Source organism: Caenorhabditis elegans, chromosome I (genome assembly GCF_000002985.6).
Source record: "Caenorhabditis elegans chromosome I".
Lineage (NCBI taxonomy): Eukaryota > Metazoa > Nematoda > Chromadorea > Rhabditida > Rhabditidae > Caenorhabditis > Caenorhabditis elegans.
This window is the reverse complement of record NC_003279.8, coordinates 13,231,838-13,245,294: the sequence shown is the minus strand read 5'-3', so window position 1 is coordinate 13,245,294 and position 13,457 is coordinate 13,231,838. Positions and strand designations below refer to the sequence as shown.

General features: G+C 38.9%; 4 protein-coding genes, 1 non-coding gene and 1 pseudogene across 6 annotated transcripts; all 6 read right to left on the bottom strand.

Moving 5' to 3' along the window:
• Window positions 1-564: 564 nt before the first annotated feature.
• Window positions 565-3,640, bottom strand: ZK1053.4 (SET domain-containing protein). Its single transcript, NM_060922.7, has 6 exons — window positions 3,477-3,640; window positions 3,305-3,427; window positions 3,128-3,256; window positions 2,820-3,081; window positions 799-2,184; window positions 565-743 (listed from the first exon to the last, which is right to left on the bottom strand). Exons 1-6 carry the CDS (start codon window positions 3,624-3,626, stop codon window positions 688-690), a joined length of 2,106 nt encoding a protein of 701 aa, NP_493323.2. The 5' UTR covers window positions 3,627-3,640; the 3' UTR covers window positions 565-687.
• On the bottom strand, window positions 2,163-2,183 carry 21ur-15524. The gene has a single exon (NR_050671.1).
• A 921-nt stretch (window positions 3,641-4,561) lies between the features above and the next one.
• ZK1053.6 (SLC41A/MgtE integral membrane domain-containing protein) lies at window positions 4,562-6,757 on the bottom strand. The gene is made up of 5 exons (NM_060921.4): window positions 6,531-6,757; window positions 5,618-6,083; window positions 5,347-5,562; window positions 4,868-5,295; window positions 4,562-4,733 (listed from the first exon to the last, which is right to left on the bottom strand). The coding sequence occupies exons 1-5, from the start codon at window positions 6,753-6,755 to the stop codon at window positions 4,569-4,571; spliced, it is 1,500 nt and encodes a 499-aa protein (NP_493322.2). The 5' UTR covers window positions 6,756-6,757; the 3' UTR covers window positions 4,562-4,568.
• A 233-nt stretch (window positions 6,758-6,990) lies between these two features.
• On the bottom strand, window positions 6,991-8,241 carry ZK1053.7 (annotated as a pseudogene). Its single transcript has 7 exons — window positions 8,180-8,241; window positions 7,883-8,007; window positions 7,782-7,835; window positions 7,361-7,588; window positions 7,181-7,316; window positions 7,065-7,136; window positions 6,991-7,016 (listed from the first exon to the last, which is right to left on the bottom strand). Coding segments are annotated over exons 1-7 (703 nt in total).
• Window positions 8,242-8,631: 390 nt separating this feature from the next.
• Window positions 8,632-9,947, bottom strand: scrm-2 (Phospholipid scramblase). The gene is made up of 5 exons (NM_060920.2): window positions 9,566-9,947; window positions 9,159-9,401; window positions 9,013-9,115; window positions 8,910-8,968; window positions 8,632-8,854 (listed from the first exon to the last, which is right to left on the bottom strand). The coding sequence occupies exons 1-5, from the start codon at window positions 9,926-9,928 to the stop codon at window positions 8,825-8,827; spliced, it is 798 nt and encodes a 265-aa protein (NP_493321.1). The 5' UTR covers window positions 9,929-9,947; the 3' UTR covers window positions 8,632-8,824.
• A 661-nt stretch (window positions 9,948-10,608) lies between these two features.
• On the bottom strand, window positions 10,609-13,124 carry ZK1053.2 (uncharacterized protein). Its single transcript, NM_060919.6, has 7 exons — window positions 12,876-13,124; window positions 12,732-12,827; window positions 12,342-12,684; window positions 12,219-12,294; window positions 11,705-12,168; window positions 10,895-11,148; window positions 10,609-10,844 (listed from the first exon to the last, which is right to left on the bottom strand). Exons 1-7 carry the CDS (start codon window positions 13,041-13,043, stop codon window positions 10,635-10,637), a joined length of 1,611 nt encoding a protein of 536 aa, NP_493320.1. The 5' UTR covers window positions 13,044-13,124; the 3' UTR covers window positions 10,609-10,634.
• Between the last annotated feature and the right edge of the window lie 333 nt (window positions 13,125-13,457).

The window sequence follows — 13,457 nt, the reverse complement described above, 5'->3', positions numbered from 1 at the left end:
TGTAAATTCTGAACTTAGAATCATTAGGGAGCACACTTGAAAACATATGAAATAAGGTATGTGAGAATACCGTATCAATCAGATATGTCTGATACTTCCTCAAAAATATCTATCAGAATATGAGTACGATATATTATTACTAGTGTGCATCTTTTCGCGCGACCATCATGGCTCAGCAGGTAATTCTTCGGAACAACAGGAAATGCGATCAAAGTTCAACACACAGGTATAAATTGGGTAAGAAATAGGCAAAACTTGGGTAAGACTTGGGTAAGACTTGGGCGACGCCTCCAAACGACGAGGCAGACCACGACTTTTTTCATTTTTGTGGCGGCGCCCAACTCTTGCCCAAGGTTTACCCAAGTCTTGGCAACTCCTTATAAATGTTTTTATTTTTTGGGCAAGGCTTGGGTAAGAAGTTGCGAAGCCTTGGGTAGGAAGCTGGCGGCAAACGCCGAGTACATTTTGTCCTCTTTCAAAAACATAGAATTGCTGATTTTTTGTTGTTCTCTTGAACAAAATTGTTGCGCAAAAATTCTGGCATAAAAACGTTGTTTTAGTACAAATCGACTGAAGGTATTTTATTGTAAAAAAGCAACGTTACAAAGAAAATTTCAGATATTAAAAGACAGAGAATGTTCGAATTTACAAATTTTTTTTTACAAATTACGAAAAAATAGAAGATTTTCAATCAATTTCAGATGGTGTCGGTTGTGGCGATGAAATCAATTGGTGATTTGTTTCTGAAAATTGGTCTTGTAATATTTCTAAAAATGATGTATAGTAACAATCACAAACCTGGAATAACCATTGCTTGAACAGAAGAACATTGTGACAAACTTGGAGTAAATCTTTGTGGCCAAGGAAGAAAAATCTCAACATTCGGCAGCAGATTCTTCATTTTCTTCTCAGCAATCTGCACGGCAAACGTTGCGACGGTAGTTTTCGGAAGCTTCACGAATTGCTTCTTCACCATACAAAACTGCTCTTTTCTCAGCTGTCCATCATCATCTCTCATAATTACTTCGACTCCCTGCATGGAATTTTGCTCTAGTATAAAGAAAATATTTCCCTCCTGTACTTTTTCCGAATCGTATACTAATCCTGGACAAGTGACTTGATGGAATCGCTTCTTCTCACAATCATATGCATATGTCTCCATTTTCTCTGTGAATTGGTTCTGGACGTGGATGATGTATTTGCAAGTTTTAGCACAATATTCGGAGTACTTTGGGATCAGATCATTTTCAGTGGTTCCAGTCTTGCAACAATCACATACATGCAAGTTCAGCTCGTTTTCATCGTCGTTCAACGAATATTTAAGGTACTGGCCGTTGGGTTGAAGCATGTAAAGGACATCCATCTCATAGGTTTGACAGTATTCTTTTTTATAGGTGGGAAGTGAGGTTATGTAGGATACGTGCTCAGCATCCAATGTCTCCTCAGGTTCAGCGTCAGATTCCGGTTCAACGTCTTCTTCCACGGGTTCTTCAGCTTTTTGCATCCATAATGGTCTGACAGGAGCATACGGGATTTGAACCGAGTGCCCGAACTTATGAAGAAGTTTTCTAACTTTTTCTCCCGATTCGTCCCTTTCAATGATCACCTTGTCTTCTCCTTCTCCTGCAATCATCGCGACAAAGCTTCCATTGTACTCCACGTGCTCAGAGAAAACCAGTTCCGGAAAATCAACCTGCTCGAATCCTCCAGTTTTGAAGGAGAAGACGAATTGTCCAATTTCCTCGGTGAATCCAATTTCCATAAAAATCACATGATTCGAGATTTTCTCACACCAAACTGCATAAAGTGGGTATAAATCGTTTTCTTCAATCTGTTCCCGACACTCGACACAACAGTGCTCTTGGAACTTTCGATTCTGATGATCATAAGTGAATACGGTACCGTAAGGTTTGTCCACTTTAAAAGTGGCAACATTCCGTGAAGGGCAATATCCAGTAGATAACATTGAAGATGCATCAAATTTTGGTTGGTGAAAATTGTGAGAATGAACGAATTGCTGGCTCGGCTGTGGAGGTGGATACAGTGAGTATGCACCTGATCGTATCTTACGATGAGGGAAACTTGCAGTCTCAGGATACATTGGAGGAGGTTTCAAAATTGATGTTTGCACGGGACTAGGTTCTGTTGAGATCGATGATGTGTTGAGAGATTGAGAGCCTTTATCTGAAAATTACCTATTGAAGTCAATTAATGCAGCTGTTGAAACATACTATACGTAGTACTATGCATGTTCTTCCTCTACGATTTTGAAGGGAGGCACAATTATACAAAATGGTCTCTAGCCGCGCGTTTTGAACTCACAGCAGGGATGGGTAGCAAACGATTTTTTTCCGGCAAATCGGTAAACCGGCAATTTGTCGATTTTCTGAATTTGCCTGTTTTCGGCGAATTGTGGTTTTGCACAGTTTTTTTTGGAAATTTCAGAATTTTAATTTCAATCGGTAAAATTGTACGCATCCTATAAATGTTCCTACATCTATATTGAAAAGTAAAAAAATTTTGGGAAAATATCTAAAGAAAACCGGGAAAAAAATTTCAAAATGGCACTGGTTGATGTGTTTCCGTCTTATAAAAAAATCCTTCTGAACACTTCCGGCAAATCTGATATCCGGCAAACGTCAATTTGCCAGAATTGGAAAAATCTTGTGGGCTAAGAAAAAAGTGAGCTAAAATTGAAATTTGAATTTCCGCGTAAATTTTTTTTTGATGGCTTTGAAATTCTTTTTCTTACACTGCCCATAGTTAGCCAAACATGTTTTATACATTTTAAATTGCTTGTACAAAAAATTCTGAATTACCTTCTTTTGATTCTTCTGATTCTTCTGATTTTTCTGATTCTTCAGAAATTGTTACTAACGAAACATCAGAAGACTTTCCTTTAATTTCGCTGAATAAAGTTTCTAGAATTGATGACCGTAGTGAATGATCAGGGGGCCCGGAAGATGCACATTTTGCTAGAAGTTCCGTAGTCTCGTCTATAATTCTTTCAAATGGGCTTGAAAGTCTTGGAGCGGGAGAAGCCTCGCGGCTTGGTTCTGATGGGGTTTCGGGCTTTCTAATCTGAAATTTTTTTTTCAGTTAGCATTAGACAGTCTAATAAACGAACATGACAATTTTTCAGCTGAGAAATGAATTTGTCTACAGTAATATCTATCAACTGATCCGTGGTTTCGACCAGTTTGTTCAAAAATTCTTGACGACTAGCTATAGCATCGGCGATGGACGGCTCTTCGGTCTGAAAATATGAATATTCGCATTACTGAATAGTTTATTGTATGCCTACCTCGCTAGAATTCTGTGTATCGATTTCCTCTGTTTCTTCTTCACGAATACTCGACCCTCCCATCATTTCTCTAAACTTTGTGGGAAAACTTGTGTAAGCGTATTTCAGCTGAGCTTGTCGATGCTGGAAAAAATGAGATAAAAACGTGATAAAAATTAAATTCCAATCTCACCTTAGACCAAGAATCGTACACTTCTGAATCCTTTTTCATATCCTCCATAACTGCTACCTGCTCCGTTACATTCGTCGCTTTTTTGAGTCTTTCATTGAATCCCGACATGCGACTTTGCAAAGTTTCCGTTGGAACGGTAGATGGTTGCATTACAAGACCTGAAATAAAAACTTGTAACAGAATATTTTAAAAACAAAGGAGATTGCAGTACGTGTTAAAAAGTGGACAGAGAGGGCAACAGTGCGATGACGTAACGACTGTTTGGGAGGTCAGGACGCGTTCAATACGCAATGGTCCTCTGTGTACGCTACACTTTTGCCAACCCAAGATATCGATCTTAAATGTTGACCGAGAGAGACAAAAGATGTGTCTTGTTGGAGAATGTATTATTAAAAATTATTAGATACATTTTTTGTAGTAGGGTGGGCGGCAAAAGGGTTTTCCGGCAAATCGGAAATATGCCCAAAATAAAAATTTCCGGCAAATCGGCACATTGCCTGAAATGAAAACTTTTGGCAAATCTAAAATAATTGATAACACAGGGGTTTTTCCATGCTGATACCAAAAAAGAGCAGACCAGTAAAATGTGACTGTCCCCACCAGAGGAGAGTACTTTCTTAGTGTATCTATTAAGGTTGTATGTACAGAATGTGCAAGGGGCCAGGTCACTGCGTCTTTTTGGGCACACTACTGTGTATGAATAAATGACCTATTCTCCCCGGGAGACAAAACATTAGGGGGTATCACTTAAAGAGTACAGTGAAAGAATGGGAAAATGCAATATTCTCATCAAATTTGAATTTTAGAGAAAAGAATCTGAGTTGATAATTGTGGTCAGAATTGAGCCCCCATGAACAATAAGTAAATTCCTAAAAAATTGAGAAAAAAAATTGCCTTAGAGACAAATTTATTCATAGCTAATTTTTTTAAATGAGGAAAAAGCAATCACATTGTATCTTCGACTTTACTATTTGTATATTTATTGAAAAATTGGCATATGTGGTCGAACTCAAAAACTTTCCACTTTGACGCATCTGAAAATTAGTGTTTTTGAGATTGTTTGATCATGAAATTGAGATTAAAGTGATATCCCTACCGAAATCCTTTATCCAACGATAAGAACAAGAGGTACAGTAATCCGCATCCGCAGACGTCTGCAGCAGAGGTCAGAAGTGGAATTGCATGATTGTCCGGATCAATACCGAATGACCAGAAGGCGAAGACTATCAGCTGGGCCAGGTAGAGAATTGTGGATTGCTGGAAAAAGTGGAGGTTCTGTGTGGAAAGTCTTGATCACAGATCTACAAATCTTGATCTACAGTAACCCAACATTACGCTTATGACCATGCAGGAACCCTACACAGGGGGTAACATCAGTACGATCAACTTACTTGAATCAAAACTACTAGTGCATATGCAATGAAAAACCGGAAATCCGTCTCCACCGGCTCATCAATCACAAATGACATTGCAGTCGAGAGCCCGACAAAGAACATTTGAAACGGTAACGCCGTGAACAACAGAAGCCTCGCAGTTCTAGACTCTGAGCTCGCAGATCTGTAGTAACTAATTGGCGATGCACGTTGCCTCCATCCCAGGTCTGATGTCTTGTGTACTTCTAGATGTGATGATATCCTTGATGCAAGGACGGCTCCTCGATTTCCAGCGAGTCCAGAGATGAGTGTTTGATATGCTGGGTAGTTTGGGTAGGTCATCGCACCTTTACTTTGAAGTAGACCCGCACCACAGCTGACCATCGCTGCAAACGCCAGAGTGAAGCACTGTTGCTTGGCAATGCGCAGAGCATCTTCGTCGTTCCCTGGAAAATTTAAGATTTTCGAAAATCAAAAAAGTTGACAAAGAGACTTACATGCTATCATAATCCATAGAGGTATGCTACACGCTGCCACCACAACAATCACCACCGGCACCGAACTTGAAAACCCCGAATATGGACGAAGAAGATAGCAGAAAAAGAGCATCGAGCCGATTGTGAGCATGTCACTGATACTAGCGCCCAGTGGAGCTACAATGTTGTCAGGATTGTAATCATTCTTCCAAGCACAGTAGACTATTGTGAAGAGGACTGAAACAATTTTTATATTATAAAAAATTTTCAAAGTTAAGACATTGAGACTTACATGTTGTACAGATCGCGCAGTTCAGTGCAACCGAGAGAATTGATGATCCCGTCAGGAACAGTGCAGTTTCCTTGTTGTCTAGGTAGTGGTAGGTGTCATTGTGGATTGATTGTAAGCTTGTCGAGTTGGCAAGTGTCGGGTTGTCCAAAGACGGTGTGATTTGCACGATGCAGTAGGAAATCAAGTTGGTCAGGATGCAGATGAGAATTGATAAAGCCTGCGCCACTGCAGCATTCTTTCTGACTCTCAAATAAATATCTGGCTCGTTGAATTCTCCTTTATGAGCTAGTGTTGACATTCTTGAAGAGAAAGTCATATCCAGGTTACCACGTAGACCTTGAAGTGGTGGCATTAGGACGAGGAACTCGGGAACTTCCTTCACTAGTGTCATGGTTTTGTTGGCGTAGGTGAGCAAGAGGCCAGCCGAGATAGATCCACAGCCACCGAGGAAGAATGGGACGAGACTCTGGGAAAATATAATGATACAACTATTTTTCAAATAGTCATTGTCTACGGCACTAACTTAGAATGTTAGCTACGATAGTACATATACAGTAACCCGGGTGGCACAATGTTTCGGATGAAGCCTCTACTTTTTTCTTCGAGACCCATTGGGCGAGAATTCAAAAATTGATTTTTCAAACAACTTTGGGGTCTATCGAGAAACTTTGAGAAGTTCGGGAAGTTTATAATCAGCTTGTGAAACTTCTAGAATTTGCTATAAACTTATAAACAGCTAGAGCATTCTGTCAAGTTCGAGAAACCTCTGTAATTCCCTGGAAGTTTCAGGAAAGTTCTACAAAACTTTAGATATACCGTCGCCCGCCTGCATAGCTACGTAATGTAAACTCTCCCTTTAAAGTTTGATTTCACAGAATCTCGCAGCTTTGAGGGCACATTTCTGCACACCAACCTGACTAAAAATCTCGCACATCGTCTCCGGCACATTCTCCGCTTCCTCGTCTGCAACCGTCTCCATAGATGTCAGTATTTTTGGAGTATAGAGCTCCAGAATACTCTTCGGCTCTTCATCAGAAGACCTTAATGTCGACCTTGGAACATAGCTGTCATTGGGCGACGATTCCTGGGTTGATTGTTCCTCCGGTGAAACGGGAGAACTCCGCGGCGCTTCCGCCATTGTTAAGAAATAAATTCAAAATTATGAAATCCACGGAAAGTGGTGGAATTTTGTGGTGGAATTTTTGTGGTGGAATTTTTTCTGTACGGAGGGGGATAAGAGTTCACGTTTGTTTAGTTGAAAATAAAAATAAATATATAAACTATTTTATTAAATGATTTTTAGTTGTGTTTCCAGTAAGCTTCAATTGAAAACGTTTCAACACTACCCTCATCCTTTATATCGGTTTCTAAAATGTTAACATCTTTGTGAAGTAAAAAACTGGAATAGATTTTGAACTAAATTTTGACATGAATTGAAAATACTTACGTTCATATTCAAACTTTCAATTTCTTTTTCCGATTCAACATATCCGTTCAACGGATAATAGGTGCAACTTATCTGAAAAGTAATATTAGAAATTTTTATAAATCTGTTTATCAGACGTTGTGGCCTGTTGAATAACAAGCTTCAGGAAATGCTTCAACGGCAAAAGTATCAAGTGGTTCTGTTCCGGTAATTTTGAAACATTATTTTTTCAACTCTCTTTCCATCATTCTTCACATTGAACGACCAACGCATCTAAAACTCATTAATAAACTTTGTTGATATAATTGAAAACTTACTTGTGCATATTCGAGATAATTCTTGCGATGTAAGTATGCTTCGTTATGTTCTCTGTCTGACTCGCTCTATATTAGAAGCAACAATTGGCCTAACTGGGGTTCCATCGACGTTATCATAAGAATAGGTGTCCTTGATTATGTCATAAGTGAATTTTATGTAGTCTTGTCCTGATTTCGGAATCAATTGGACCATCTTCTCCTGTGTTTTGAAGGATGTACGATGGACAACTGAAACTGGAAATACTTTAGTATACAGTTTATTTGGGCTATATGAATACTTTATGAATAGACTTTATGAATAGAATTTGAAATTTGCCGTTGCACGGCAAACGGCAAAATTTCCAAATTCAACAAATTTGCCGCACACGAAAAAATACGACAACTATCATATCATTTTCTGAAAAATACATATAACACTCACGAGTTGTATTATTTTCTGCTGTAGTGGTTTCAGATGTTTGATTTTTAGGAGAACCTGAAACATCCATTTCTTAATTATTTAACATATATCGCTTTTCTCACTTTCCTCATTATTCTTACCAACAACTTCGGACAAGCCAAAAACAATTGGCGTTGTTATGAACAAGATTCCAATGAATACTGTAGCTCTTTTAGCGATTGTCTTAGAAGAATTACTTGCTTGGGATCTTAAAAAATATTCAGAGTTTTCGCAAATTTTTATGTATATATTTTTTTGTGAAAAACTGAACGATAAACGTTTTACTTCCTTTAATAAATTTTTTGAATATAAAATGGCCAAAATTAATCTTTTATTTGGAAAATCTTGGGCTCACTAGCAGTGCAAAAAAAGAAACTTACTTGTTAGAACTGCCTAACAACAGTGATTCGTTTTGTGAATAAATAGGATCTTCCGAAGACATTTTCTTATATTTTAACAAAAGATAAACTTATCAAAAAGGGTTGAAAAATGAATATAGTTCGTTTTGAAAGAATTGGGTTCGGCAGCAGGCTTGCTTCGTAGACATGCAACAAGGAAGTATTCGTGAAAATCTAAGAAGTTGAAAAAGTTGTAATCTTTAAAAAACGTAACTGTGATCTTTATTGCCTCTCGTCTCGTAAATCACGGAATTGAAGAGATGTGCATGGCAGTAGAGCATGTCGGTGGTAACGATACAGGTGAAAAGTAGGCCAAATTTGTATTTATCAGTTTACCGAAAGATTTTTAATCAAAAGATTTCTAGATTTTTAATATCGGAGTTTTCTCCGTTATATATTCAATCGTTCTTGCTTTACGCTTATTGGAAGTGCGATATAATTATAATTATTTTATTTCATTTTGAAGATGTTGAAGAAAAGAAGCAAAGCGATGCAAACGGCGCGTTTGCAAAATGTCTTATTTTAATATACATGCATACAAAGAAAGCACATTATCATTTCATAATTAGAGCTCTGATCGCAGAAAACAAGCGAGAAGTGCATTGCGAGATTTCCAGTTTTTCCACATCAGTTATTATTTTCGAACTCCACGAAATCCTGAAAATAGAGTAATAGTTAAATTAAATTTTGGATAAGAAGCACAAAAACTCACAATCAAAAATGTGGCTCCCAGCAGTATCGCTTTGAGCTTGACATCAAGGTCGATGGGAACTGAAATTCTTTCAACTATTCTTTCACTTTCAAGACTAACTCACAGGTGACTGCAAAAGTGTCGGCATCGGTAAACGCTTCACGCAATAGTCCACCCCACTTCTTGGTTATTGAGCCAATTGGCACGGAGCTGTCGGGAGTTTTGATCTGAAAAGTATGGAGTATTTTAAATTCGGCAAAGTCTTGTCACCGTAAAATCCTTATCTTCACAGCAGCAACTTGTGCAACATCCTTGACCATCAACTAGGAAAATCAGATTTCCATCTTTATCCAAAATGTTATAGAATGAATTCGTGCAACCATATCCTTGAAGGACAGTACCCAGAAGGCCAGTTGATAGTGATTCAATGGTGCATATGTTTTGAAGACCTAGCAAGCATCCACAAAATGAGTCTGCGCAGCATCTTAATTCTCGTTTGACGATGAGCACATTCTTAACAAAACAAATGTTTTAAAAACTTAATTTAAAAGAATTTTCAAGAAACTTTAGGAATGTTTTCCTATTATTACACATCCCATGAAATAATCAGGAGTTAAAAAGTGATAAGAACTCAAGCTTCATGGCTTAGAAATCTGCATCTCTAGGCCATAACTCACCTTGTTAAAATTATCCACAATGTGCATCGTAAAACCTCGTTGCGATCCACAACACTGTCTCTCCCAAGCGTTGGATTCTTCGAACGCATAGTAACACTGCTGTCCATTTTTATTTCTAATAGCATACTTATTTTTACTCTCCCATCCAGTAAGAATCTCAAGAACCTCCTTCACTTGATGCACCATGACCGTGTCCAAGTAGGCAAGGTATTCCAACCCTGCTGGGATTCCCTCAATCGCTGGAAGTGCTTCCATCCAAATTGCTCCGGGAGCTGCTTGTATAGAAGCTCCTGGTTCAGTTGTTATGGCTCGGTCTTCAATTTCAACGTAATCAGGTGGTCCATTATAAAATAGTTGATCCATTATTTCGAATCTGAAACTTATAAAAAACGGGTTGCTGATTGTTTGAAATTGCGCTTAACTAAGCAAAGATTGGTCCGAATTCTTAAATTTCATTTTGTTACAAAATTGGTGCTCAAAAATAGAAAAAATAGATAAAAGAGTTTACTGACTACTCAATAATTTTACTCGGCTCATCGAGCTCTAAAACTGATAAAAATAGAGGTAAAAAAAATTTCGTCGAAATAAACACTTAAAAACGCATATTGATATTTTATAACTCATAAATCCGTGGGGTTTTCTTCAAACACTACAGAAATTACAGTAAAAACTATTGCTTTAGATCGAAAAAAATTGCTGAACAGTTGAAACCGGAAAACTGGTCAAAAGTAGGAAACATTCGTTGTTTTTATTGATGCTCAAAAAACATGAAACAGAGAAAAAGCGGGTTCAGAAAGTGGGACCAGCGAATGTGTTCGGAAAGTGAGAGGCGCATAGACGAAGAGGGAAGCTAGACACACATACTTTGAAAACAGCACAAGGTTCAGGGTACTCGTGTACTAAAAATTGAGAGAATTTTTTCAATTTATAACATTTTCATACGAGAATTCATTTGCAATTACCTAGAAGCTACCAGGGGTCACCACATTTCTCTTGGGAATTATCGAAAATTTATTCCTGAGTCATCAACTAACATTCCATTTAATTCCCTCATAAACTTTATTCATTTTCAGTCAAAATGTAAGTCAGCAGTTCTCTTCGTCTTAACATATCCTCCATGTCTTGGCTTATGATCCACATCATCATCGAGCCTCTCCTCGAACTCTGAAACTTCTACAGGAGCGACATGGGTAGCTGCAACCGGTTGCTTCACACTCTCCAATTCGGATTTAGTTTCGTTAGTGGAAACAGAAGCGGGGGTGTACTTGGATGGTTTGATCTGCAATTTAAAAATTGGAAAAAAAATCAATAACTGTTTTTGTAACTCACATTTTTCCACTCCTTATCAAACTCATCACTTTCCACAGAAACCGATGGTTTAGCTCTACGAGAACTGTGCTCCGTCTCGTGTCCTTTCTCCAAAAGTGCCAACATAGCTTCACGTTCCTCTTCAGCTTTACTGATCATCTTGTGTTTTCGTTGCTTGGCACACACGTACATCCAAATAAGACACAGGGCAATACAGAAGCACCAAATGAGAAGGACAAGGAGTAGGATGTAGATAAGGATGTTCGCATCGATTCCTGTAAGAAAATTGGTAACGGTATAGCTGGCAACAGTGCTGACGAGTTAACTTATAGTTAGTGTAGATACTTTCTCCAGAATGTTGTCAGCTTTCTGGCGCAGTATTTTAGATAGGTATGTGCTAGGGCTTCCATGAAGTCGCCGCAACGGCGCATCCGCTGGCCTCAGCGGTCACCGCGCCGGCCTCACGGCGTCACTCAAGCCGCATGTATCCGAATGTATAGTGAACCCCGACAGTGTCGGCTGCTTCAAATAACTGCCTTTTTGCATTTGAATATATTTTGAATACACATTCGAATACACAGCGGTATCAGCGTGAGGCCCGCATTTCGCGCCTCACTCAGCTGGGATTCCTAGTCTGTCCAATCATTCTTTGGTCGCAGGCGGCGCAAACCCACTAGGCCTTTATCAATTAATCTCAAATTACCAAATTTCAAACGCGCACTACGTGAAAGCTGGTGGAGTTTGCCGAGCAGGTCGCAATTAGGTCTGATCTGCTCAGTGTGCCTTAGATCGACGAGGCGTGATCGCCTACTCCTCGTGCCAAATTCTAACCTTCCTGGGCATCCGGATCACTGGGAACATATACAGTAGTTCCATTATCCACTTTCCTCTTCCCTGACATCATTTCAAGTTTTTCGGCGTCTTCTTCCGTATCCGCATCGTATTCTTCAGTGGTTGTTGTGGGACGAGCTGTCGAAGAACGAGACGGGATCTTCGATGGTTTGGGAATCGGAACAATCTTTTTGAATTGCTTTCTAGTAGTCTTCACTTCTGTTGTGCTCGAGAGGATTGTATGAGTTGTCGGAGCAATTGTAGACGTCGAATTAGTAGCATTTGATGGAGGAATCACCACTTCCTCATCCGCACTACCATCGAACGTCAACATTTCTCCCTCATCGTCTATCGATGCTGCTCTTTTTGCTGTTGGGGGCATGGTTGACGTCACCGGAGCAAGTGTAGTTGTCAGAATTTCTTCCCAGTCGTGAACACTATTGCCAAGAAGGATATCTCGAATCCTGAATAAAAATTTTTATAATTTTCAAAGGTGAACAGGATCAGGACATACATGCTCGCATAACTCTGAACCAAATGAGCACTTTCATGGACCTCGTTGATTTTGTCGGAACCTACAAGGGAGACTCCTGAAAAAAGACATTTTTTAAAAGGCAGATGGCTTCAAATTACTAACTGCTTGTGTTAATTGCTTTCACCAAATCCGGAATCACCATTCTGATCGATTGATTATTTGAATTGGTTAGATTTGAATTAACAAGAATTCCATTGTAGAAGAAGCTCTTTTTCCGCGAATTCCCGTTGAACTGACTTTGAAAAGCTTTCAAAAAACACGTGGCGTCACCGAAAACGGACACAATGAACTGCACATTTTCGTGATTCAAATATTCCGACGGCGTTTTTGCAATCGCTTGGCGAAAGCTATCACAAGGATTTGAGGATGGCTTCGAGGATTCCTTTACCGGAAGATACAAACTGGAAGGTAGCTGACTACTTTTCACGGCTTCACCAAAGTATTGCTGGAATATTGAGCAGGTTGATTAGGTTAAAAACTGATAAATCTTACATTATCCCCAGAATAAGATACGATCATGTTCTTAATCTTCTCATTGCTTGGAATCTCGCAGGAAATTGCTTTGAGAAGATATGTCAGACGAGAGAGCTGAAAAAAACTAGATTTCTCACTAAAACCAGTAAGAGTATTACTCACCAAATCCGGTTCAATAGCCTTATCAAGAAAGTACAAAAAATGTGCACCGGTTGCATTTCCAATCTGATTCGTTGGTTGGCACACTGGATTTTCGGGTATTTGAGCAGAAATGATGGTAGTTGTTGATAAAACGAGAAGACAAGTGATAAGTGCGTGTTTGAAATGCATCATCTTGTTCTTCTTCAATCACTTTAACTCGTCGCTTTCGAAGATATCGTTTACTCCAAATCGAGCGATTTGATGAGCATAGAAAAACGAGCAATGATCAGAATTTTGATGCTCACGTGGAATGGTGAGGAATTTGGAAAAATCGATAAAAAAAAGGGGGGGGGGGGTCGGCTCACGTATTTCATTATTCAAAAAATAATTAAAATTTGCTGACGTCTACATATATGCTAAAGTAAATATTTTAAAAAATCATAAAAAAAACAGATACAGCAGAGAAATCTCTGCTGCTGAGTTCCGTCCAATTTTCGGCAATTTCGGCTATTGCCGGAATTTTCGATTGCCGAAAAGTTGAAAAAAAAACTATAAAAATGCCCATTTTAAAATCTTTCGGGACATTTTTTCCCCAAATTCCCC